General features: G+C 39.5%; 1 protein-coding gene across 5 annotated transcripts in view; it reads left to right on the plus strand.

Moving 5' to 3' along the window:
* Positions 1 to 8,905: 8,905 nt before the first annotated feature.
* The window catches only part of ANKRD28 (ankyrin repeat domain 28), a 201,453-nt gene continuing 185,848 nt past the window's right edge, over positions 8,906 to 24,510 (plus strand). For 2 of the 5 annotated variants that reach the window (XM_045791700.2, XM_045791706.2), the window contains exons 1-2: positions 8,906 to 9,302; positions 20,025 to 20,129. In XM_045791700.2, coding sequence (XP_045647656.2) covers positions 20,128 to 20,129 — 2 coding nt within the window. In that variant the 5' untranslated portion in view covers positions 8,906 to 9,302; positions 20,025 to 20,127. The remainder of the gene's footprint in view (positions 9,303 to 20,024; positions 20,130 to 24,510) is intronic. The other 3 variants (XM_045791701.2, XM_045791704.2, XM_045791702.2) reach the window with 2 other exon arrangements.

Below are 24,510 nucleotides of genomic sequence, written 5' to 3' on the forward strand. Positions count from 1 at the left end.
TCCATTAATGTAATACACTAATTGATTTTCAGATGTTAAACTAACTTTGCATTCCTGGAATAAATCCAACTCGGGAATGATATATTATTCTTTTTTTATTAAGTTTCTTAATTCGATTTGGTAATATTTTGTTAAGGATTTTTGCATCTTTGTTCACATGGGATATTGGTCTGCAGTCTTTTCTTGTGATGTCTTGGCTTTGGTATCAGGGTAGTACTGGCCTCATAAAATAAGTTGGGACATGTTTCTTTTCTCAAAGAATTTGTGAAGGATTGGTCTTATTTCTTCTTTAAACATTTGATAGAATTCACCAAGGACACCATCTGGGCCTGGCTTTTGTTAGTGAGATTTTATTATTACTTTTTTTTTTTTAAGATTTTATTCATTTGTCAGAGAGAGAGAGAGCACAACCAGGGAGAGTGGCAGGCAGAGGCAGAGAGAAAAGCAGGCTCCCCGCTGAGCAGGGAGCCCCATGTGGGACTCGAGCCCAGGACCCTGGGATCATGACCCGAGCCAAAGGCAGACAGTCAACCCACTGAGCCACCCTGGTGTCCCTGTTAGTGAGATTTTAAATTACTAATTCAAGGACGCCCGGGTGGCTCAGTCAGTTGAGCATCTGCTTTCGGCTCAGGTCCTGATCCCAGGGTCCTGAGATAGAGTCCCATGCCCCACTCCCTGCTCAGCGGGGAGGCTGCTTCTCCCCCTGCTGCTCCTCCTGCTTATGCTCTCTCTCTTGCTCTCTCTCTGTGTCAAATAAATAAAAATCCTTAAGAAAAAAAATTACTAATTCAGTATCTTTACTTGTCAAAGGTTTACACAGATAGATTGTTTCTTCTTGAGTCAGTTTTGGTTGTGTACTTCTAGAAATCATTCCATTTTACCTAAGTTGTTTAGTTTATTGGCATTCAACTGTTAATATTCCCTTATAACCCTTTTAATTTCTGTAGAGTTGGTAGTGATATCCTTTCTTTCATGATTTTAGTAATTAGTGTCTTTTCTCTTATTTTCTTGGTCAGTCTAGTTAAAGGTTTGTCAATTTTATTGATCTTCTCAAAGAATCAACTTTTAAAAAAGTTTTCTCTATTGTTTTTCTGCTATAATATTTATTATTTCATTCCTTCTATCTGCTGTGTGTTTATCTTGCTCTTTGCTTTCTAGTTTCTTAATGTGGAATCTTAGGTTTTTGATCTTTCAAAATCTGCTTATATAGGCATCTCAAGTTATACATTTCTAAGCACTGCTTTTTTATTTTTTTAAGAGATAGAGTGCGTTTATGTGTGTGCAAGTGGGGGGAGGGGCAGAGGGAGAGAATCTTCATGCAGACTCCTTGCTGAGTGTGGAGCCCCACTTGGGCTTGATCCCACAGCTCATGAGATCAGGACCCCAGTGGAACTCCTGTTGTGCAAACCAGGAGTCAGTTGTGCAACTGACTGAGCCACCCAGGAACCTGTAAGCACTGCTCTAGATGCATGCCATGAATTTTGCTTAATTTCAATTGTGATTTCTTCTTTGACTCATCACTTATTTAGAAGTGTGTTGCTTAATTTCCTACTATTGGGTGTTTTCTCAGGTCTTTCTGTTATAGCTAATTCCATTACGGTCACAGGACATACTTTGTGTAATTTCAATATTCAATCTTCTGTATTTTATTGGGACTTGTTTTGGGCTATAGTATATGGTTTACCCTGGAGAATGTTCCATATACACTTCAAAAGAAATGTGTATTCTACAGTTTTTGGGTGGAGTGTTTTATAAATATTAGTTAAGACAAGTTGGTTGATAGTGTTCTTAAAGTCTACTATAGTTGTTCTATCAACTCTTGAAAGTGGGATATTGAAATTTCTAATATTGTCTAGTTCTTCTTTCATTTTTGCCAGTTTTTGTGTCATACGTTTTTGGGAGTTGGTTCTTTGATGTATATATAACTATTCTATCTTCTAGATGTGTTGACCACTTACCAAAAATGTGTCCAGTAATATGTCTTAAAGTTTGTCTGATATTAACATAGCCACTCTAGGCCTCTTATTATTACTGTTTACATGCTGTACATTTTACATTCTTTGCTTTCAACCTACTCATATCTTTGAACTCAAGTGTGTCTTTTGTAGGCCTGCAACACAGAGTTAGGTCTTGCAGTTTTATTCTGTCTGATGGTATCTGCCTTTTGAGCAGCATGTTTAGTCCAATCATATTTAATGTACTTATTGATATGCTCAGAATTTCTTTTGCTAGTTTGATAGTTATTTTCTATATGTCTCATAATTTTTTTTTTTTTTTTTTTTTTTTTTTTTTTTTTTTTTTTTTTTTTTAGAGAGACTGTGAGCATGCATGAGTTCGGGAAGGAAGGGTAGAGGGAGAGGGAGAGAGAGAATCTTAAGCAGGCTCCACAGCCAGTGCAAAGCCCAACTTGGGGCTCCATCTCATGACCCTGAGATCATGACCTAAGGTGAAGCCAAGAGTTGGTTGCTCAACTAACTGAGCCATCCAGATGCCCCGATGTGTCTCATATCTTTTTTTATTTCAGTGAAATAATGGAATCACGAAGCACTAATATATTTGGAAATGACTTAAACAATTTCTCACTAAACAAAAAATGTGGAGTATAGAAAAATAGAAGAAACGACTCATACTTCTATCATTCAAACATAACTTTATTTAATATTGTGGCATATTTTTCCCAGTCTTTTAAACTTTTCTATTCAGATTTTTGCTTGTTTTTGTTACATAGTTTATATCACATTATGCATACAATTGTATATCTTTAGCTTATGCAGTCTATCATATGCATTTCCTATGTATTTTAGCCACAGAGCAGCCATCACCAACAGAGAGATATTTGAAGCAGTTATGCAGAGATCCCTTTGGAAGAGCTTTTGACCAAATGAAATGGTTCTGGATGGCCCTACTGAAATAATCACACTTGTCAAAAACTGGATATGTCAGAGGATTGGTTTGGAAGACTGAAAGGTATCTGAGAAGCACCTGGTGCATCAACAGTCTTGGTTATACACTTGTTTTTTAGCTTTCTACTTTGTGACACAAAACAAAGGAAAGGCATTTTCTTCTGTACACTTGGTAAAACTCACCTGTAAAATGGCTGGACTAAGTTTCTTGGCGGAAAGGTATCAATTTTTTACTCTTGATTATGGGTTGCATGTGTGTGTACACATAATCTCACATGATATTGAGCTTATTGATTCCTTGGCATTCTAATATTTTATCTACTTTATTAGTTTTTGACGAGGCACTTGTCAATTTCTCTACGTAGTTCCATCAAACTTTGCTCTATTTGGTAAGTGCACATAGGTTCATGATTGTATCACACCTGTAGGTCATCCTGGTAGATAGTTCCTTTCATAATTACTACATGTCAACTTTTTATCAATCCTTCTTGTTTAAATTTGTTATGTTGGATATTAATGTTATTAGATTTTTTGGTTAGTATTTTCTTGGTAGTTAAAAAAAAATTGCCTTTCTCCGAATGTTTTGGTGATATATTCTAACCATATAGTTGCAAATAGCACATGGTTTGGTTTCTTTTTTATTTTTATTTATTTATTTTTTTAAGATTTTATTTATTTTTTTTATTTATTCGACAGAGATAGAGACAGCCAGTGAGAGAGGGAGCACAAGCAGGGGGAGTGGGAGAGGAAGAAGCAGGCTCATAGCGGAGGAGCCTGACGTGGGGCTCGATCCCATAATGCCGGGATCACACCCTGAGCCGAAGGCAGACGCTTAACCGCTGTGCCACCCAGGCACCCTGGTTTCTTTTTTAAAAACCCAATCTAAATGTGGTTTTTTTTGTGTGTCATTGTTCTTAAATAATATAAACCATTTATATTTATTGTGACTAATAACACTTGGACTTCTCTTTAGAATCTTGTTTCCTATTTATACTTTTAATTTGCTTTTCTTTTTCTTCTTTTTTGCCTGCTAATCCAGTAACTAAGTTTTCTCTAGATCATTTTTTCCCCTCTATCAATTTGGAAGTCAGGCATTCTATTTCTCTAATTTTAATATGTATATCAGTAACAGACTCTGTCATTTTCAAGGCTGCCATAATCTTGTATATAGCCCTTCTATATTTAGGATAATTCCCTGGTTATAAATCTCACCTTTCTGGTATAAAATTCAGAACTCAGATTTCCTGCCTCCACTGCAACCAGGATGCAGACCCATGACATAGGCTCTGATAACCAGAAGCACCTGTGGAAATGTGAAGATTAGGAGGATACAAGCTCTGCACACATTTTCCATTTTCCTGATGCAGGTAAAGATAGAGGCATCCAGTCTGTAAAGGTGGCAGTGGTTGCAAGATCAAAGTTCTAACAGAATTGACACTGTTATGACACAGAATTGGCTGATAGCAGGAAGAGACAAAGAAACGCTGAGCTCACGGCATTTGGTGCTTGATGGAAATAGCAGCAGTTTCTTTATCATGTCAGTTCTGTTGCATGGCTTAGGGCAATTTTTCTAGCACCTTAACCCAAGCTTGTTTGTTTGTTCATTTGTTTAGCATACCTAATGGCCCTGGAGCTGAACGTCAATTTAAGAAATCCTTGTTTGGAGTTTGTTGTTTGCCACAAGGAATTTTAACCAATATAATAACTTGTCAAAATCTAAACTTAAGATACATTTCACTCCTTCTGAGTAAATCAAGTCTTTAATTCAGAACTCCCTTCTGCCGTCATTTACCATATTTTTAAGGGTTAATATTTTATGTTTAAGAGAGGGAGAAAGAGAGAAAGAGAGGAGGGGCACAGGGAGACAGAGAATCTTAAGCAGGCTTCATGCCCAGCATGGAGCCCAAAGTGGAGCTCAATCTCACCATTCTGAGATCATGACCTGAGCCAAAATCAAGAGTCAGATGCTCAATTGACTGAGTTACCCACGTGCCCCATTAGGGACTAATATTTTAATTTCACCTGGTTTCAAACTTCCAAAATACTGGTATGTACAAAAAATATTACTGATTTAGATTAGCTGAGATAATTGCTAATTTATTTGTTTATCCTTCCTTCTCCCATCTCACTTACTCCTTTTGGGTTCAGCTTTTTTCTTATTGGAGCAAATTCTTTAGTATGTCTTTCAATGAACACCTGTGAGTATTTAATTTAAAAATGTTTATTTTGTTCTTTCTCCTGAAAGATAGTTTAGCTAGGTATAGAATTCTAGTTTCTTTGTTATGGACTCTCAATACTTTCAAGATATTTTCCATTGTCTTCTGTCAAGTGTTGATGCTTATAAATCTGCTGACAGGTCATGCCTGTCAAAATGACTCATTTCCTGTCAAAATGACTGTCATTCCTTTTAGGATAATTGGATTTTTCTCAGTGATAACTTTTGCATTTTCTTACTGCATTTGGTATTCTGTAATTTCACTACTATGTACAGGTCTCAGTTTTTAAGAAATTTATTCTGCTTGAGCCTCAGCATTTTCCTTTGATTTGATAACTCGTTTTTCTTTAGGTCTGAAAAATTCTCACACATTATCTCTTTGGATATTGCCTCTCCTTTATACTCTATTTTCTCTCCTCTAGAAACTCTTTTAGATGTACGTTGGGTCTTCTATTTCTATCCTCCAGGTTTCTGAACTTATCTTTACTGTTTTAGCAGTTTATTATATGCATTTTCCGTGTATTTCAGTCTCTTCATAAAAATCATTTTTATAAAGATTACCTGGTTCAAAAGTGATCAATAGTGTATTTCCTACCACATTAGTTACTCTCCTGGCTTTCAAGGCTCTCATGCATCCAGGCCCTGACATTAATTAGGTAACTATGGGCACACAACTTCTCTGGACCCCAGCTTCCCAACACAAAGAGATTACTGAGATTATTGAAAAACTTAAATGAGGTGAAGCATTTAAGGTGCTGACAAGTGCCCAACACATAGCAGCATACTAAGTAAAATTTAGTGTGGTTGCCTAGCTCGTAGCAATTTCCCCAGTGGTCACATCTGTATGACATCTTTCCTCCTACCATTTTAGACATGAATTCTGAATGGAAGCTGTTATCAGTTCTAAGACCTTGCTTCTTTGGTTGTAATGGCTGGACAACGGATGGTCAGATGAGTCTAACCCAACTGCTTAGTCATTCCTTGAGACTTAAAATTTGATTTTCTTTATGACAGCGAAGTACTTAAAATGTAAGTAGAGCTGCTGGCTGTAGTAAGAAAGAATGAAAATGACATTTAGAAAAGGTGGAGGGGCCAGGGAGGCTGGGGTTGGGTGGGAGAGAGATGACAGATACCACTCGGGTTCCTGGTCTCACTAGCTTTGATGATACGGGACTTTTCAATATTATAGATTCCTTTAATATTTGAGTATTTGATAATAGAGAGGAATAACCTTATAATAAAGATTTTGAAAGATTTTATCAGAATTTGAACATGAATCTTACTTCATTTTATTGCTCAATTACATAGATTTTTTATTCTTCCTTTCCAGAATGATTGTTATCCCTTCTCCAGCTATGGAAATGTAGCTGTAATAACATTATATTTGAATGGTCCTGCAGAGTTCCCATAGCCTTTCATATCATTATCTTATTTGATTGTGTGAGATGAGTAGGCCAGGTAGTGTTAAGCTTAGTTTTTACAAATCACGAAATTAAGACCCAAGTTACATGTTGTTTAGGATGGAGAAGGGTGAGAACTGAGCTAGGTATTAAGCATTCCCTCAAAGCTTACTATTTGCAAGGTTGTCAGAGCTGGTTCATTCTAAAATATTTTCTTTAATTATTGTTAATTAGGATTTTCAGAAGATCCCTGAAAAGTTTCATTAGCTCAAGCATAAAACCTATTAAAATGCACTCAAACCCACAATTTAAAATCATTCTCTCCAATTCATTTGTGTTTCCCCAAAAGTTAATCTTTGCCATGTTCTGAATCAAGTCCCTGTTGTGCTTTTAAACTCTAGAACTTTAACCTTGAGAAGATATTATTGGGGGTAGAGTGGGAGGGGGGGTATTAATTCCTGGCTAGACATCCAGTGCTTAACAGGTTGACATACAAATGAGGGTAAATTCCTGCACCCCTTGACTAAGATAGAACTCTGTACTGGATATAGCACAAGGGTAATTATTTATAAAGGTGGCTGGTAATCACAAAATACTCAAGCAATATTATCACAACACCTTTGTTTTGGAGAACTCAGATGCTTTCACAACGTAACTCATTCACCCTCACTGAATCGACAAGGAGAGGTAGATGACAAATACCTGCTGAAGTTGTTGAAGTAAAGTGGAGAGAGGTACTGAAGACAATGCAAAGCAAGAATACTTCAGCTTCCTTTTTAGCCTCAGCATGACTGTACCTGTTATGAGAATCTTTCCATTTCAAGTAGAAAACATAGTTTATGATGAGGATTGTTATTTTTAGATAAGAAATTGTTTCTATGGAATCAAGGCATTGATATGAAAAGGCATATTGGAAGGATCATACTATTAGTTAATCAGCAGTGTTTTTCATTTTGCACTCTGATATTTTCATTTTTTTATGGGGCTAAATGATAAGCTTTTTGTTTTAAGCACAGTATTTTAATACACTGACAGCCCTGGCATAGGTCCCCTTTTCTCCTGCCATTAGACTCAAATCGATCCTCTAAATAAAGTCTGTCCCAAGAGACACAATTGATGTAGAGAAAGGGGGACTTTTTTAAACCGAGCCTGACGTCACACATTTGTGCTCTAACCGTCTGTACCTTTTATTAACCAGGGGCTGGAGCCGCCCAGGCGGACAGACACAGGCGCACAACAGCCTTCTCCCACACAAGCCTGGAATGGTAACAGTGTGCCTTAGAAAGAAAAGCCGTTTCAGAACTGTGGGGTGGCATGGGGGTGTGTGTGGCAGGGTGAGGGAATCATTTTTCTTCTTCTCCATCCAAGGATGCTATTTATTGGAAATCCAGCACATCTTTTATTTTTTAAATTGATTTCTCTCGAGTGGGAGGCAAAACCCTTCTGATGTGAAAGAAGAAAGGGGAAAAAAAATGCAAGTCGGGCAGGAGGATTTTGGAGAATCGCAGCCTTGCTTTGGATTGGGACTACAGGCAGAGAAAGACTCCGGCGTCCACAACCTGTTTGGCTGCAAAGACGCCGCCGTTCCGCCCAGAGTACAGCATCGCTCCCCTCCCCTCCCCCGCCCCCGGCCCCCCGGCCCGGTTGCTGCCCCCGGGAGGGCAGCAGCCCCCACGCGTCACCTTTCACACCCTGGGGTGACTAGTCCAACCAAGTCCGGGGGGGCGTGTGCTGGGGAGGAGCGCTCATTCTCCTCCGACGCGCGAGACCCCGGCAGTTCACGCTCCCCCACAGCCCCCACCTTCTGGCCTTGCCTACAGCCCCCGGGAGGGCAGCCAGCCTCCCGGTGACCGCCTCTCCCCCCTACTCCTTGGCTCCTTCATCCTCCCCAACCTCAGGGGCGCATTCTCACTCTCCCTCCACGTGCGCGTCGGGTTCGCCCCTCTCCCCTCGCCGCTCCCAGGAAGGCAGCAGCCCCCAGCTGCCCACCTCTCACGCCTCTTCCGGCCCCTCACCCAGTTCCTTCATCCTCCTCTAGCTTTGGGGAGAGTCCACACTCCACCTCCACGTGCGAACCTAGAGCCGTTACCCCGCTTCCAGATGCCCCCCCACCTCCAGCCCGGGCTCCGCCCACCGCGCCCGGGGCGCGCGCCCAGGAGTACCTGGCCACCCCTCCCCCTGCTCGGCTCCGCTCCGCTCCCGCCTCCCCCGCCCCGCACGCTGTAGCTCGCAGCCCACCCCTCGCAGCTTCCTTCTCTCCGCCCCCTCCCTCTCCAGGAGGTGGGGAGGGGCACGAACGAGCGCGGTGGCGTGGCCAATGGGCGCTCGGCTTACTCTGGCCTCTCCCCCGCGCGGCCGCCAATCGCGGCGGGCGGTGGTGGTAATATTGTGGAGTGGAGTTTGGATGCCGCCGCTGCCGCGGGCTGGAACGGCGCGGCCGCGGGGGCTGCCAGGGTATTTCGGGAAGGGGGCGTGAGGAGGCGGCGGCTGCGGCGGCTGTGGCAGCGGCAGCGTGTGAAAGCAGCTGAGAGAAAGAGAAAGAAAGGAAAGAAGAGGGCGGGGGAGTACTCAGGGGAGGAGGCGGGACCGACCGGGCTCCTCACCTCTCGGTAGCGGCGGCAGGCGGCCCGGGAGGCGGCACCGCCCCCTGCCCGCGGACTCTTCAGCGCAGCCGGCCGCCGACCCGCTGGCCCCGGGGAGCGGCCGAAGCTACGGGGGCGGAAGCGGTGGGCCGGGGCTGCGGTGGAGGCGACCGCCATGGCGTTCCTCAAACTCCGTGACCAGGTAGGTGAGGAGCGGCGGGGCGGGATCGCGCCGATCGGGGAGGAAGGAAGGGAGGGCGGCGGGCCAGTGGTGTGGGCCGCCTCGGCGCCCACTCGGCGGGGTGGGTGCGAGGGAGGCGGGGTGCCGCCCCGGGGACTGGCTCGCGGAAGCCGGGCCGGGCACCGCGGGCGACCTGCCTGTCAGCGAAGCACCGGCCGGGTGAAGCCCACGTGCAGCTGGGGGGCTCGCCGCCGTCTCCGGTCGCCGCCGCGTGAGGGGCGGGTCCTGCGCTGGCAGCCTAGGCGTCCGCGTCCGGCTCACTGCCGGGTGTGCGCCTCCTCTCTCCTGCCAGGTGAGGCTCGGGCCTAACAGGTGGCTTCCCGCTGCCGGGCGGGAGCGGTGCTGGCGGCCGTGACCTTAGGTCACGACCTTGCTCGCCTGTTTGCTTCGCCGCATAGTCCGAGGCACACTCTCTCGGGGTTAAAGGCGGTGGATTCTGCTTCGAGACTAGTTGCTCAACCTGCAAGTTCCTAGACTTGTTTTCTTTTGACATTTTGTGCACCATCTTGGTTACTTTTCTTGACTTAGGGAGAGCTAGTCAAAGAATACCTGAAGTGCCGAAAAGAGTAGTGACTCTTTTGGACTGAAAATAATTGTGTCTAGGGACGAAATCGCAACTGTATCAGAATGATTTGTACATCTGAATACGTGGAAAGATGGATTACAAGGCTTTCAGGCGATGCAGAGGCTTCCAAACGTTTGTATCTTTTCTTTAAGGAAAGGGAAATCAACGTGTGAAATTTACCAAGTGGCAGTAGACGTAATAGTGCTGAGAATTTATTTTGGCCGTTTTTTGTTTTGAACAGAAGATAATGGGCAGATTTGATGGGGAAGTAACTTGCATATATTGGGAAACTATTCTTAAAGTGAGTACCCCTTTTGTAAAAACAATGGGGAAAAATTTGAGATGTCTTTTTTAATATCGTCTCATTGAATATTGTGCCGTAAATTCTGAATCTTGGTATCATCAATTCTCATTTAATAAGTGAATTTTATGTTTATTTCATGTGTAGGCCTTTGGCTTAACTTGTGTATCATTAGTTATCAGGAAGGTTTTAGCTTGTGTTAACATCCTCAGGATTGATACTTTGAAAAACTCTGCTGTTAGGTGAAGTTTATACATTGTATTTCAGATGATAGAACCGCACTGTTCGATATGATAGCCACTAGCCTACATGTGGCAACTTAAATTTTAAAAATTAAATAAAAAGTTCACTTAGTCTTGCTAGCCACATTTCAAATGCTTGGTAGCCACATGTGGTTATTGACTATGGTATTGGACAGCACAAATACAGAACATTTTTATCATCAGAAAGTTCTATGGGGCAGGACTGTTAAAAAACAACAGGTAAAACATAACTAATTCCTGCTAATTCCTGTATGGTCAACTCACATTATACTCTTAAAGGTGTAAAACTCAAGATCTACATACTCTAATCTTTATCAGTCTAATGACACTGTGCTTCCATAAGTCATAGTTGAGGTAATGATTGATTTTTGTTTCTAGTCCTACACTTTTGAAAAAGTTCTTTTTGCAGTTTGGATCATAATGTGCATTAGGAATTTGGTGAACTTTTTGGAGACTATCCCACTTTATCTCTTTATCTCTTTATTCAGCCTTACCAGTTTAAGCAGAAACAAGATTGTGGCTTCAGTTGGACATAGAATCCAGTTGCACCTTTGCATTTGTGTATTTAGGAATTGCAATTATAAAGCAGTTGTGATGCTCCTCCAATTTTATATAATATCTGTTAATACTCAGTGGTTGTGATGATATGTAAAATGTCACCTGTAAACTTAAGGATACCTGGGCAGGTTCAGTGGCATGGCTCAGGGGGGACGAACATCAAAGTTTACCTGTAAACTACTAAGTAATTGATTCATCTGGTCTCTCTCTTGGAAGACTTTGAGAAATGAGTTTGGTTTGCCTATTTCAAAGGGAACAGCTGCTTTTAGAAGTCATCTTGTACGTTGATATTTTATTGGCTTAGAAACGATGATAAAAAATGGAATACAAATACTATGTTAACCTTTCTATCTACTGGAAAAGCAGTTCAGCTAGGTAAATTATTTTATTTGGAGGAAAGGAGGAGAAAATGTGGGTAAATACACAGAATTTTGAGGCTGGAAGGTACTTGACATAGCTTTTAACTCAATCCTCATTTACACTTGGAGTAGGAAATAGTTCAAGGGGTGCCTGGGTGGCACAGCGGTTAAGCGTCTGCCTTCGGCTCAGGGCGTGATCCTAGCGTTATGGGATCGAGCCCCACATCAGGCTCTTCCTGTATGAACCTGCTTCTTCCTCTCCCACTCCCCCTGCTTGTGTTCCCTCTCTCGCTGGCTGTCTCTATCTCTGTCAAATATATAAACAAAATCTTCAAAAAAAAAAAAAAAAAAAAAGGAAATAGTTCAAGCTTCTTTTTTCTCTTATTGCCATATTCACCTTGTGTTTTGTTTTCTTTTAGCTCTGTAAATACGGCCTAATATGTAGAACCTGTTAATGGATAGGAGTTGTTCTTTGTGCACGTAAGCATCAGGTGATTCTAGGTGGTTTAAACATAAAATCAGTGAATAAATAAAGCAATTTGTTTTCATATCCAATAAATAATCTGGATAAGACAGGTTTTCCCCTTTCTGTGGCAATACCTAATATGGGGGTAAGAACAGGATTGAGTTTTCAGTTGGACATAAAATCTAATTGCACCTTTGCATTCATGAATTACAATTATGAAGTAATTGTGATGCTTCTCTGGTTTTATATAGTCTGTTAATACTCAGCGTAGTGATGATATGTGAAATGTCACCTGTAAATTTGAGGATACATGGACAAAGACTTGGTTGGACTAGTGCACTATTTTTTGTTAATAGATGAAAATAATTTTTAATTGTAAATGAGGTGAAGATAATTTGTTTTCTATTTATAGGACTAGAAACATGAACTTTTCCCTCAATTTTCCCCCCACATTAAAGTATTTATACAGCATGAATCTCTGACAGTTGCAGGATTTTATTCAGTAGGTATCACATGCAGATTTTTATCTTTGCATTTAGTAAAAATGTACTTGTGTATGATTACATTTAAATTTAAAAAATTCTATTTCTAGTTTTGTTGAGATATTATTGACATATAACATATGTATGCATAAGGCGTATAGTGTGATGATTTGATACATGTATATAAAGCAAAATGATTACCACAATAAGATTAGTTGACACTACCAGGGGTGCCTGGGTGGCTTAGTCAGTTAAGTCTCCGACTCTTGATTTCGGTCAGGTCATAATCTCAAGACTCGTGGGGTTGAGCCCCATGTCAGACTCTATGCTCAGCGCAGAGTCTTCTTGTTCCTCTCCCCCTGCTCAGCTGTGCACAGGCTCTCTCTCAATCTCTAAAATAAAGAAATAAAATCTTAAAAAAAAAAAAAAAAAGGTTAGTTGACACTACCGTCCCCTCACACAATTACTTTGTGTGTATGTGTGTGTAACATTTAAGGTCTACTTTCTTCACAACTTTGAAATGTGTATATGTATAATACAGTATTGTTAATTATAGTTACCATGCTGTACATTAGATCCCTGAAGCTTATTTATAGCTGGAAATTTGTACCTTTTGACCAATTGCATAATTATATTTTAATTTATCAGCAGTGTTTCATAGTATACCGTGATAAGAAAGAGAAGATTATTTGCTTAGGATGTGTAAAGTAACAAACTCAAAACTGGAAAGCTAAATGGCAGCTGGTACTTGGCTTTAGTATCTAGAAGACAGTAAGGAGTGATGGAGATCATGGCAGATAGGAGCAGGTATGTTAGTTGCTGCTTAGCTCCAGGACGTTGTTTCCATGCAGGTGTGCCTAATATTTTTAGAACTCCAGTTTTCTTTAGGACGTTTGAGATCCCGATACTTATGAGAAATCTCTGTATAAATGTGGGCAAGTTGGTAGTTACCATTGATAAAAATTTGAAGCTGTAATTTTACATAGGGGTTGGCAGGGGACCAGTTTGTAATCACGAGTTTAGCTCAGCTTCAGAAAACAAACTACAAAGTGAGATTTGTATTTTTTTTTTTAAATATTTATTTATTCGACAGAGATAGAGACAGCCAGCGAGAGAGGGAACACAAGCAGGGGGAGTGGGAGAGGAAGAAGCAGGCTCATAGCGGAGGAGCCCGATGTGGGGCTCGATCCCATAACGCCAGGATCACGCCCTGAGCCGAAGGCAGTCGCTTAACCGCTGTGCCACCCAGGCGCCCCAAGATTTGTATTTTTTTTAAGAGATTTATTTATTTGAGCGAGAGAGAGAACTCACACGCCAGTGGGGGGAGGCACAGAGGGAAAGAATCTCAAGCAGACTCCCTGCTGAGCTCGACCCAGGGCTCCATCTCACAATCCTGAGCCGAAATCAAGATGCCTATCCAACTGAGCCACCCGGTGTCCCAAGATTCCTATCTTAAAAGAACAGTTTTCTTTCAGATAAAGTAGTCAAAGTGGTCATAAACTTAAAAAAATTAAGATATAGAAAATTGAGATATAATTTATATGGCATAAAAGTCATCTTTTAAAGTGTACAATTCAAGCCAAAGCAAACCTGAGAAAGAAGAACAAAGCTAGAGGTATCACAATCCCAGATTTCAATATATACTACAAAGCTGTAATAATCAAAACAGTATGATACTGGCACAAAAGTAGACATATAGATTAATGGAGTAGACTAGAGAGCCCAGAAATAAACGTATGCGTATTTGGTCAATTAATGTATGACAAAGGAAGCAAGAATATACAGTGGGGAAAAGACAATCTCTTCAATAAATGGTGCTGGAAAAACTAGATAACTACATGCAGAAGAGTGAAACTGGACCACTTTCTAACACAATACACAAAATAAACTCAATAGATGAAAGACCTAAATGTGAGACCTGAAACCATAAAACTAGAAGAAAACATAGGCAGTAGTATCTTTGACATTGGCTGCGTTTTTCTAAATATGTCTCTGCAAGCAAGGGAAACAAAAGCAAAAGTAAACAATTGGGATTACACCAAAATAGAAAGCTTTTGCACAGTGAAGGAAACCATCAATGAAACAAAAAGGCAACCTACTGAGTGGGAGAAGATATTTTTAAGTGACATATCTGGTAAGGAGTTAATATCTAAAATATATGAAGAACTTACACAACTCAGTACTGGGGAGGGGTACTAATCTAATTAAAAAATGGGCAGAGGATATTTTTCCAAATAACACGTAACAGGTGGCCAACAGACACATGAAAAGATGCTCAACAACACTTACCATCACGGAAATACAAATCAAAAACATGTGAGATATCAGCTAACACCTGTCAGAATGGTTAGACTCAAAAGGAAAAGAAAAACAGGTATTGGTGAGGATGTGGAGAAAAAGGAGCCCTGGTGCACTGTTGGTGGGAATGCAAATTGGTGCAGCAACTGTGGGAAACATTATAGAGGTTCCTCAAAAAATTAAAATGAAAAAAAAAATCCCATAGCATCCATAATTCTACTGGATGTTTACCCAAAGAAAATGAAAATGTTAATTCAAAAGGGTGCACCCTTTTGCACCCCTGTATTTATGGCACCATTATTTACAATAGCCAAGATTTGGAAGCAACCTAAGTGTCTATCGGTAGACGGATAAAGATGTGACACACACACACACACAGGAATATTAGTCTGCCATGAAAAAGAAGATTATCTTGCCATTTACTACAACATGGATATACCTTAGAGGGCATTATGCTAAGTAAAATAAGTCAGCAAAAGACAAATACCATATGGTGTCATTTACATGTGAAATCTAAAAAAAACAACAAACCAAACCAAAAAAAGCTGAAACAGTCCCATCAGTAACTGGTAGTTGCCTGAGGGAAAAGGAGTGGGGAATGGGCAAACAGGGATGAGGGAAGGAGGGGATATAAGCTTCCAGTTATGGAATGAATAAATTACAGGGATTTTGTTTCAGCATAAGGAATATAGACACTGGTATTGAAATAGCAGTGTATGGTGACAGATGGTAGCTACACTTGTGATGGTATCATAATGAGTAGAGTTGAACTGCTATGTTGTATATCTGAAACCAATGTAACATTGTGTGTCAACTACACTTCAATTAAAAAACAAGAAAATATTCAATAAATAACACCTCCAGAGAAGGGTGCAATTCAGTAGTTCTTGGTATATTCACAAAGTTGTGCAACCATTACCACTATGTAAATCTGAAACATTTCTGTCCCTTCAAAAAGCACTTAACAATCACTCCCCATTTCTTCCCCACCCCAAGTCCCTGGCGAGCACTAATCTCCTCTCTGTTTCTATGAATTTCCCTATTCTGGATATCCATATAAATGGAATTCTACAGTATGTGACTTTTTTATGTCTGACTTCTTTCACTTAGTATAATCTTGTTAAGGTTCATCCATTCATGTAGCATTAATCATTTGGTCTTAAAGTTTATATCATGTGTAAGAGTTTCTTCTAAAGAAAGTTCTTACACTTTTAAACTGTTTTATTGCTTCTTGTAGTGTGGAAATGTATAATCTGGGATGTCTGTTTCTATTTTCTGAGTTGGTTTTAAAACTGGAGTTAGACTTTGTTTGCAGTAGTAGAGGATAATAGTTTTTACTTTTGGATTACTATTTTTGTGTAGGAGTCATCTTTGTGTTCTCTTCTGGGTTAGTGGATTCTTGATATGTTGAAGTTCGTTTTTGTTTTTGTTTTTAACAGGTTTGGCATATATCAATAAGTATATATTGAATGGATGAGAATAATTTGACCACTGTTTTGGATAGTTAGTAAGCTCTCACTTGATCAAGTATCCATTAAGGGTGGAGCATTATTAGACTTTTCAGTAGAAAAACAATAGATGATCCTTGAAAAATCTTATAATTAGGAATACAGAAAATATGAAATGCCTGAAAAACATCTATGCTCAGATATTCAAGTATTCTATATTAAGTGTTCCCTTGCTTTGTGTTGGAGACTGTGGGACATACAAGGGTACAGTAGTCACTGTCTCTGTCCTTAAAGATCTTATTGGCTAGGAAAAGACAAAAGATACATAAATGCACAGTATCTGATACACTGATACACTGAAAAGATTTATAGAGGTTGAAGAAAAACATATGGAGCATAGTATTTGGAAATGTATCTAACATAGTTAAAAAATAAGTGTGTCTTGTGTTAACTGATTTTTTTTGGATGCCTTGTATAATACAGTGTAGAACAAGTAAAGATGTACAACGTAAAAGATGCGTATAACATGCTTCAGAATTCAGAAAGGAATAGATGATCTGATTGTAGGCAGAGGGAGACTTTCATGGCAAGGGAGGTATTTGAGGTTCACAGGAAGGATTTGTTGAAAGCAAACAGTTGTGCAGGAAAGCAACAAGAGAGGAATAGAAGGCAAGCCAGAAAAAGAGAATGGTGTATCTGTGCTGGGGTGGTGCGACATAGACCTCATTGGTATGTGTAGTTGGAAAGGATAGGAGATAGATTAGCTAAATTAACAGTGAGGCTAGGAAGTTTGGACTTGATTGGAAGGTGTTTGGAAGTTGTCATAGGTGGGTTTCTTAATCTAGGGTCTATGAAGGGCTTTTTGGAGTAATGTGCATACATGTACTTAAGAGGCTTCATACCTTCTATTAGATCCTTTGAGGAGTCCATGATACCCAAAAGTTTAATAACCACTACATTATAGGTTTTAGAAGAATAAATTACAGAAGACAAACAGGAACACCCGAGACCGGTTAGGGGGCTACTGCTATAATTCAGAACATATGTAAAACATTTGAGTGCAGGTACATTAAGTACTAAGCATAAGTTTGGGAATGAGTACATTTTTAAAGGATCCTCATAGCTATATTAATGGCTCACTTAAGCGTGCAACTAAGAGTGTCTTATATTTATATGACAGTTGACATTTTTTTGCTGCATAGTCCCACTAGGGTAAATTAAATACGAAAATACAATTAAACATTGGTAATTCAAGTAGTTAGATTTAGGTTATATTAGGTTTTCCAGCATATTATTTTTTCCTTTTTATTTTCCAGTCTAATGTAAAATTTATATTCCGTGAATGCGCTCTATGTGGATTGAAGTGAGATGCTCCTGGAGAAAGTTTTGTGCCTGGAGACAATAGTTTGGGGTTAAGTCTTTTTGTCTGGAGAATGTATTCTATGGACAGTTCACATTAAACACACACAGTGATACTGAATCACAGAGTTATACAGTACTCCTCATTCAAAGCAGACATTAATGAAATCTTCAGTTACTTTAACCAATAATGTTTCAAAGTGTAATAGTACATTGTACATAATGATTAAAATTCTCAAGTACTTCAAGTTTAATTTCTACTCCTACTCCCTAGTCCTAGTTCTTAGTTAAGTGATTTATCCACCTTCCTTATGTGATACTGAGTTTTTTAAAAAAGCGTTCTTCTGTGTGTATACTGATTGGCATGCAGAACTAAGTCTGAATAGAATTACTACTCCCACAACTTCAGTGGAAAGTTCAGTTTTGCCTAGTAAATTTAAGTTCAGATTCTTAATTGGTGATGGTTTACTTATTTAAATTTATTTATTTTAAACTTAAAAGTATATCTTTTCTACTCTTAAGGATTTGAGGCCACAGATAATGTTAAAACATACAGCATGGGACAGTTAAAATACTTAAAAAGGAAAATCAGGAAGCAGTTGCTTATGAAACCTATACTTGTTCCAGAACCTAGAATGAGTTACTATAGTTCAGTACTACATTTAACTTTATTTCTTGTTACTTAAGGTACCAACCTCCGCCCCCCCCCCCCCAACTTTGTATCTTATAATAGGAAGTATAAATTAGTCTGGGGAGGCAGCCTTTTCTCTTTTATCAGTTTCTGGATTTAAAAGTTTGATAGCTTTTTCTTTTTTAAACAGCTTTTTTGTGATATAATTCACACACCAATTTAAGTTGTACAGTTCAATAATTTTTAGTATATTCACAGAGCTGTACAAGTAATCTTAGTCAATTTTAGATCATTTTATAGTGCTGAAAAGAAACCTCTTACCCTTAAACTGTCATTCTTCCAAACCCCCATCATTCCTAGCCCTAAACAAGTACTAATGTACTTTTTGTTTCTATATATTTGCCTATTTTATGTAGCGTGTTTGCAAGGCTCATCTTTACTGTAGCATGTATCGATATTTTTATTGCCGAATAATGTATTACATTGAATCATACCACATTTTATCTATCCATTCAACAGTTGATAGGCTATTTGGATTATTTTCACTTTTTGGCTAGTATGAATAATACTGCTACGAACATTTGTGTAAAAGTTTTTGTGTAGACGTTAAGTATTCATTTCTCTTGGGTACTTAGGAGTGGACTAGTTGGGTCATATGGAAACTCTGTATTTAACCTTAATTTTAAGGAGCTGCCAATCCATTTTCCAGAGTGGCTGTACCATTTTACATCCCCACCAGTGGTACATGAGAGTTCCGGTTTCTCCACATCCTCAGTGATACTTGTTATTATCTTTTTTTCATTATTGTCATCTTAGTATGCGTAAAGTGGTATCTCCTTGTGGGTTTGATTTCCATTTCCCTGATGGCTAATAATGTTGAGCATCTTTTAATCAGATCTGTTGCCCTTTTTTAAAAGTTGGGCTATTTGTCTTTTTTATTATTGGGTTGTAGTGCTTTATATATTTTAGATACCAGTCCTTTATCAGATACATGATTTGGAAAAAACATCTCCCATTTCTCCCATTTCTGCTTTCTTGTTAGTATTCTTTGAAGGGCAAAACTTTTAATTATGGAGTACAATTTGTCAATGACTCATAGGGTTTTGACTAGGGGGCTGGGTGGATATGGCATGAAAGCGGAAGAGTTGACTTGAGGGTGAGATGAATTTAGTTTTGGATATATTGAGGCCCTAGTAGGACAGTTAATTGGAAAAATTACAGGAGGCAGTTAAATGAGAGGCTGGGTTCAGAGAAAAGTGTTTTCAGTGGTAATTGAGGTGAATGAGGTCGTTTAATGAGAAAAGTTCATGGCCAAGGAGAATATAATGGAGAATATGGAATGGGTGGAGGAAAGGAAGCCTGTGAAGCTACCAAAGTTAGGAAGAGAGCCAGGGTAGACTACTGGCACAGGCTAGAGGAGGGAAGAATTTCCCAAGTTCTACCTATATTGTTTGTGTTCTCCAAGGCACAAAGGCTCAATTTTTTTCATCACCTTTTAGCTTTCTTTTTATCCAGCACATTGTTATAAACTTTCCATGGAAATGTTTTTCCTATTTGCCCCAATTTCTTTGCTTCCTAAGCCAGTAATTCCTAAGTTGGGCATACATCGAAATCAGTTGGCCAGCTTTAATACAGAATTTTGGGGTCCTAGTAGACATGCTTAATGAGGATCACCTGGGGTAGTGTCCCAGAATCTGTATTTTAAAACCTCTTAAGGTAAAGAGTAATTTGCTCTCCACCAAGCCTGTTTACTTTTTTCTTGGATCGCAACTAACTTATATTTTCCAGCCCCTCTTGCATTTGGGGATGGCCATGTGATTGAGATCTGGCCATAGGAAATTAAGTAGAAGTGTTGAGTGTTTCTTCAGTCCTGGCAAATACAAACTTCCTTGAACAATCCTCTCTTCTCTCTTCTCCTCTCTCCTGCTGGCTGGGTGTTGTCTGCCAAAGCAGCTTTGGAAATGATGGGTCCAAGAGAGCTGAACTTCTGTCAGCCTGGGTCATCTCCAGCCTCTTCATGCCCACAGCTGATCATTAACATGGATTTTTGGACTTCATGTAAGCATGAAATAAAAATAAACTATTATGTCACACTTTGGGATTTATCTTTTATAACATCCATTATTACTTTAATCAATATAACTCCTTTGCTTATTATCCAAAATCAGTTTTGGGATCCATTGCCCTTGGTTTATACTATTTTATATTTTGAAACTCATTTATATGGTAAGTTAGTCTTCAGCTGTTAACGTACAGGCCTTATACATTAATACTGTGTTTTCTTTTTAAAAATTTTCATGGAAATGATAATTAACATCCTGATTATTATATAACAAACATTTTTATGCCTGCTACCTGCTGGTCCTCGATACTAGGGATACACGTGTGTGAAACATGGTCTCTGTCTTCTAGTATGGGGTAAGATGAAATTAAATAAGGGCAATTATCTTATGTGTGCTTTGAGAGCATCAAGGGAGAAATGGCTGATTGAACCCAGTGGTAAAGTTGGGGGGTCCTTACAGTTTATTTCAATGGGATTTTATTTACCCATGTTCATTTGTATGTAATCTTGTTCTCCCTCCTCCTCGGTGGATAAGAGCCATATATATAGCCTATATAAAATATCGTTTTAGAGGAGCAAAAAGTACAAGTGCATTTTTGGTAGATTTGTGTTACATGTGGGTATTTTGTTTGAGTGTATATTTTTTCTTAATCTCTACCACCAAGAAAGAAGAGAATGCTTTATTTAGGAGAACTGCAGATCTTAGTCCTGATGCAGATTATATTGTTAAACTTTTCCTTTTGTTAACTAAGGTTTTTTGTTGTTCTTGTTTGTTTTTGTTTTTGTTTTTTAGGTAAATATTATATGTTCTCTTTTTTCCTTTTGAGGGAACTTTCTGGTTAGATATGGTGATAGTCCGAAAGAACCTACCTACTGTTAGTATTGTATTCTTATTAGTGTAAATTAGGAAAAAGTCAGATAATTCAAACAGGACTTTGAAAGATTGTGTGTGTGTGTGTGTGTGTGTGTAAATAGGTAAACAAGAGCCTTCTATTTTGACTAGTTCTCTGAATGGTGAGAGGCTTCCTCCACTTTTTGAAAGCTTACATGCTAGTCAGTGTGTAGTTCCAGAGTGTCACACTGGGTCATGCCAAGAGTGAGAAGAGAGTCCCTGGGAGAACTAAAAACACTAGGCAAGCGACAGCCACATCCTGAAGAAAAGGAGTTGAACCTGAGGGTTAAAAACAGCTGACTTGTAAGGGATGTAAAAGCAAACTGCAGCATCAGGAGTGAGCACTGGAGTTGAAACCAGGTGAATAGATCAGAATAGCAAGTGTAGTGTTTGTCAGGTAGATCCAATAAATAGCCTAATCCAAGGTATAGACAGGTAGTTAGAAACTAGCATGTCTGTGAGAGCTTGAATGATTCATATAGTAAAGATATCTGGAATCAAGAGACTTCAGTAGATGAGGCCAAGGGACTCAAAGGACTATAACCTTTCAGACCTTCTCATTTGATACCTTAGTAGAGACAGTGAGAAGGAACCTGGTTGGAGTATATCCCAATTTAGAAACTAGTCAGGAGGTGTAAATGAAATACAGTATAGATGTACTGTAGAAATGTTCTGGAAGATTGTGTATACGTTAAATAATGGTTAATCCTCTCATTTAACAATGAGCAACTTCTCTGTTTTAATGAAACTTATGGTAAATTGTTCTAAATACAGAATTCATTAGTAATACAAATTATCCTTCAGCTTATCCTTTACCATAAAGTTGAATTTCTATATATCACCTTCACTTAAGCTTAGATATACTGACTGCTTAACTATTTAGATGGTCAGTAACACATGGATTACTTTGGATGTCTTGGTGCATTACTGGTTTTAGAAGCTCTTATGTTTTGGCTATGGGATTATTGCTTTTGAAATGCCACTAATCAACCTGTTTCTATTTTCTTTTCCTTACTAGCAATCTCTACCTTCTAAGACTTCTGTCGGACTGTAAGATTATATTATGAAGTCAAACTTTTTACCTGCTCATCTTGTAGTTCTTCAGCATCTTGGAGCTTCAGTTTTGAACATGTAATTTCTTTTCTCTGACCACAGCTTCTTTCATTACTGGTTCTCCCATTTCCTCACCCACAGGTAACCTGAGCTTTGCTGTGTTGAAACCTACTTTACCTAGTCTGCTAGGTCCACTTTGGCCACAAACTGGCCTCTTGAGAAGCCTTGACCTCCTGATTTGAGCAGTACTGGTTAGCGTAGTGTTTTCTGAAACATGGGACAACTTTTCTTGAGATTTTTTGTGGGTGACTTGTCTACTTTGATTACCAGATGTTGACTGATACTTCCTTGCCTCCGGTCCAGACTCCTGAGTATAGCCCTGTATCCTGCTTCATTCTCACTTTCCTCTGGCCTATTCAGGAGTTTCCCAGCTCATTCCATTGCAGCCTTTCCTCTTAACCATTCTGTAGGTTTCATTTTGCCCTCTTCAACATCCTACCTCTTCCCCTCAGCTATCACCCATCCCTACCCATCTTTCAGCTTTCATGTCTTCTTTTCCACCTCCACCTGCTTTTTTTTTTAGTCCTTTTTTTTTTTTTTTTAAAGATTTTACTTATTTATTTGACACAGAGAGAGAGACAGCCAGCAAGAGAGAGAACACAAGCAGGGGGAGTGGGAGAGGAAGAAGCGGGCTCCCAGCGGAGGAGTCTGATGTGGGGCTTGATCCCAGACTGCCAGGATCACGCCCTGAGCCAAAGGCAGACACTTAATGACTGAGCCACCCAGGCGCCCCTTTTTTTAGTCCTTTTGACTCAACCTCTTGAGTCTCAGCTCCTATGTTACACACAGTCTCTTCCCTTTCATCTTAGTCTTCTGCCTCTTGCAACTTGTCCATTTTCCCACTCCCACATCCTTCTCGGGCTGGACCCTTTCCTCAGCAAGCCTTGTTTCTCAGTGGGAACTTTCCCTGCAGTTCCTTCCCTTAGTGCTGTTATGTCAGTCTTACATCTTAGCCTCTATGTTTTCTATTCCTGTCTTCACTCCCAACACTACCCTTTCAGCTTATAGCTCCATTCTCTGTGCAGCTTTGTCAGGCAAGAGAAGCAAATGATTTAAAGGAAAATGTTAAGTAAATAGTAGTGAATGTCACCGTATATGGATATAGCAAACAATTATGATAATTAATTGAATGTCTGAAATGGTAGAGTATGTACTTCTCATTCTGGCTCATTAATTTATCACTTCTGTGACTTTGGGCCAGTTACTTAGGTGAGTTTTCTCACTTAAAAAGGGAGATAATAGTGTCTATCTCACAGATTTGCTGAATTAAATGAGATAGATAGTTAGCAGTTGCTAAATGGTAGCTACTATTTTACTGAAAACGACTTTGGCTTGAGAGATCTGGGCAGCTCTACCACTGTCTTACTGTGTGACCTTGGGCAAAGAAACTAAATCTGAGCCTGAGATTGGTTGGTTGTTTTAACATCTTTCTTGAGATATAACTGACATACCACAAAATATACCCATTTGAAATATACAAAGTAGTGCTGTTGTTTTAAGTAAATTCACAGGGTTGTGCACCCATCACTACAGTCTAATTTTTTTTTTAACATTTTTGTCACCTCAGAAAGAAGCCCTGTACCCAACAGTCACCCATTCCTCTAAAGTCCCCCTCCCCTGACCCACATTTCCCTCAGCCTTAGGCAACCACTAATCTTTCTGTTTCTATGCATTTGCTTATTCTGGACACTTCATATAAATGGAATCATAAAATACGTAATCTTTAGTGACTGGTTTCTTTCATTTACAAGGTTTTAGAGTTTCATTCATACTGAGGTATGCATCAGAACTTCATTTCTTTTGTTGCTATATTGGGTTGTGTCTACTTTCTGAATAAAATGGGCATGGGAATATCTTCATTGAATTTTGAGAATGTTGATAAAGTGTCTAGTATGTAGTAGTTGCTCAATAAATGATCACTTACTCAAACAATTTAAACTCCTGTATTCCCTTGACTTTCAACAGTCAACCTATGGATTACTTCTCCAATATTTGTTCTCTTGTTTCAGCTCTGGGACCACTGAAAAATTGGTGAAGGAAGTAATGAAACCAAGTTGAATATACTCCAGTTTTCTGATGTCTAACTTCAGTTGCACCTTCGAGGCTATTTAATCCTTATCATTCCTTTCTATATGCATTAATATTTAATTTCTACCTTCTCCATTTTTTTTAAAGATTTTATTTATTTATTTGACAGACAGAGACAGCCAGCAAGAGAGGGAACACAGGCAGGGGGAGTGGGAGTGGAAGAAGCAGGCTCCTAGCAGAGGAGTCCGATGTGGGGCTCGATCCCAGAATGCCGGGATCACGCCCTGAGCTGAAGGCAGATGCTTAACGACTGCGCCACCCAGGCGCCCCTCTACCTTCTCCAT

This window comes from Ursus americanus, chromosome 20 (genome assembly GCF_024610735.1).
Source record: "Ursus americanus isolate L20-20 chromosome 20, mUrsAme1.1.p, whole genome shotgun sequence".
Lineage (NCBI taxonomy): Eukaryota > Metazoa > Chordata > Mammalia > Carnivora > Ursidae > Ursus > Ursus americanus.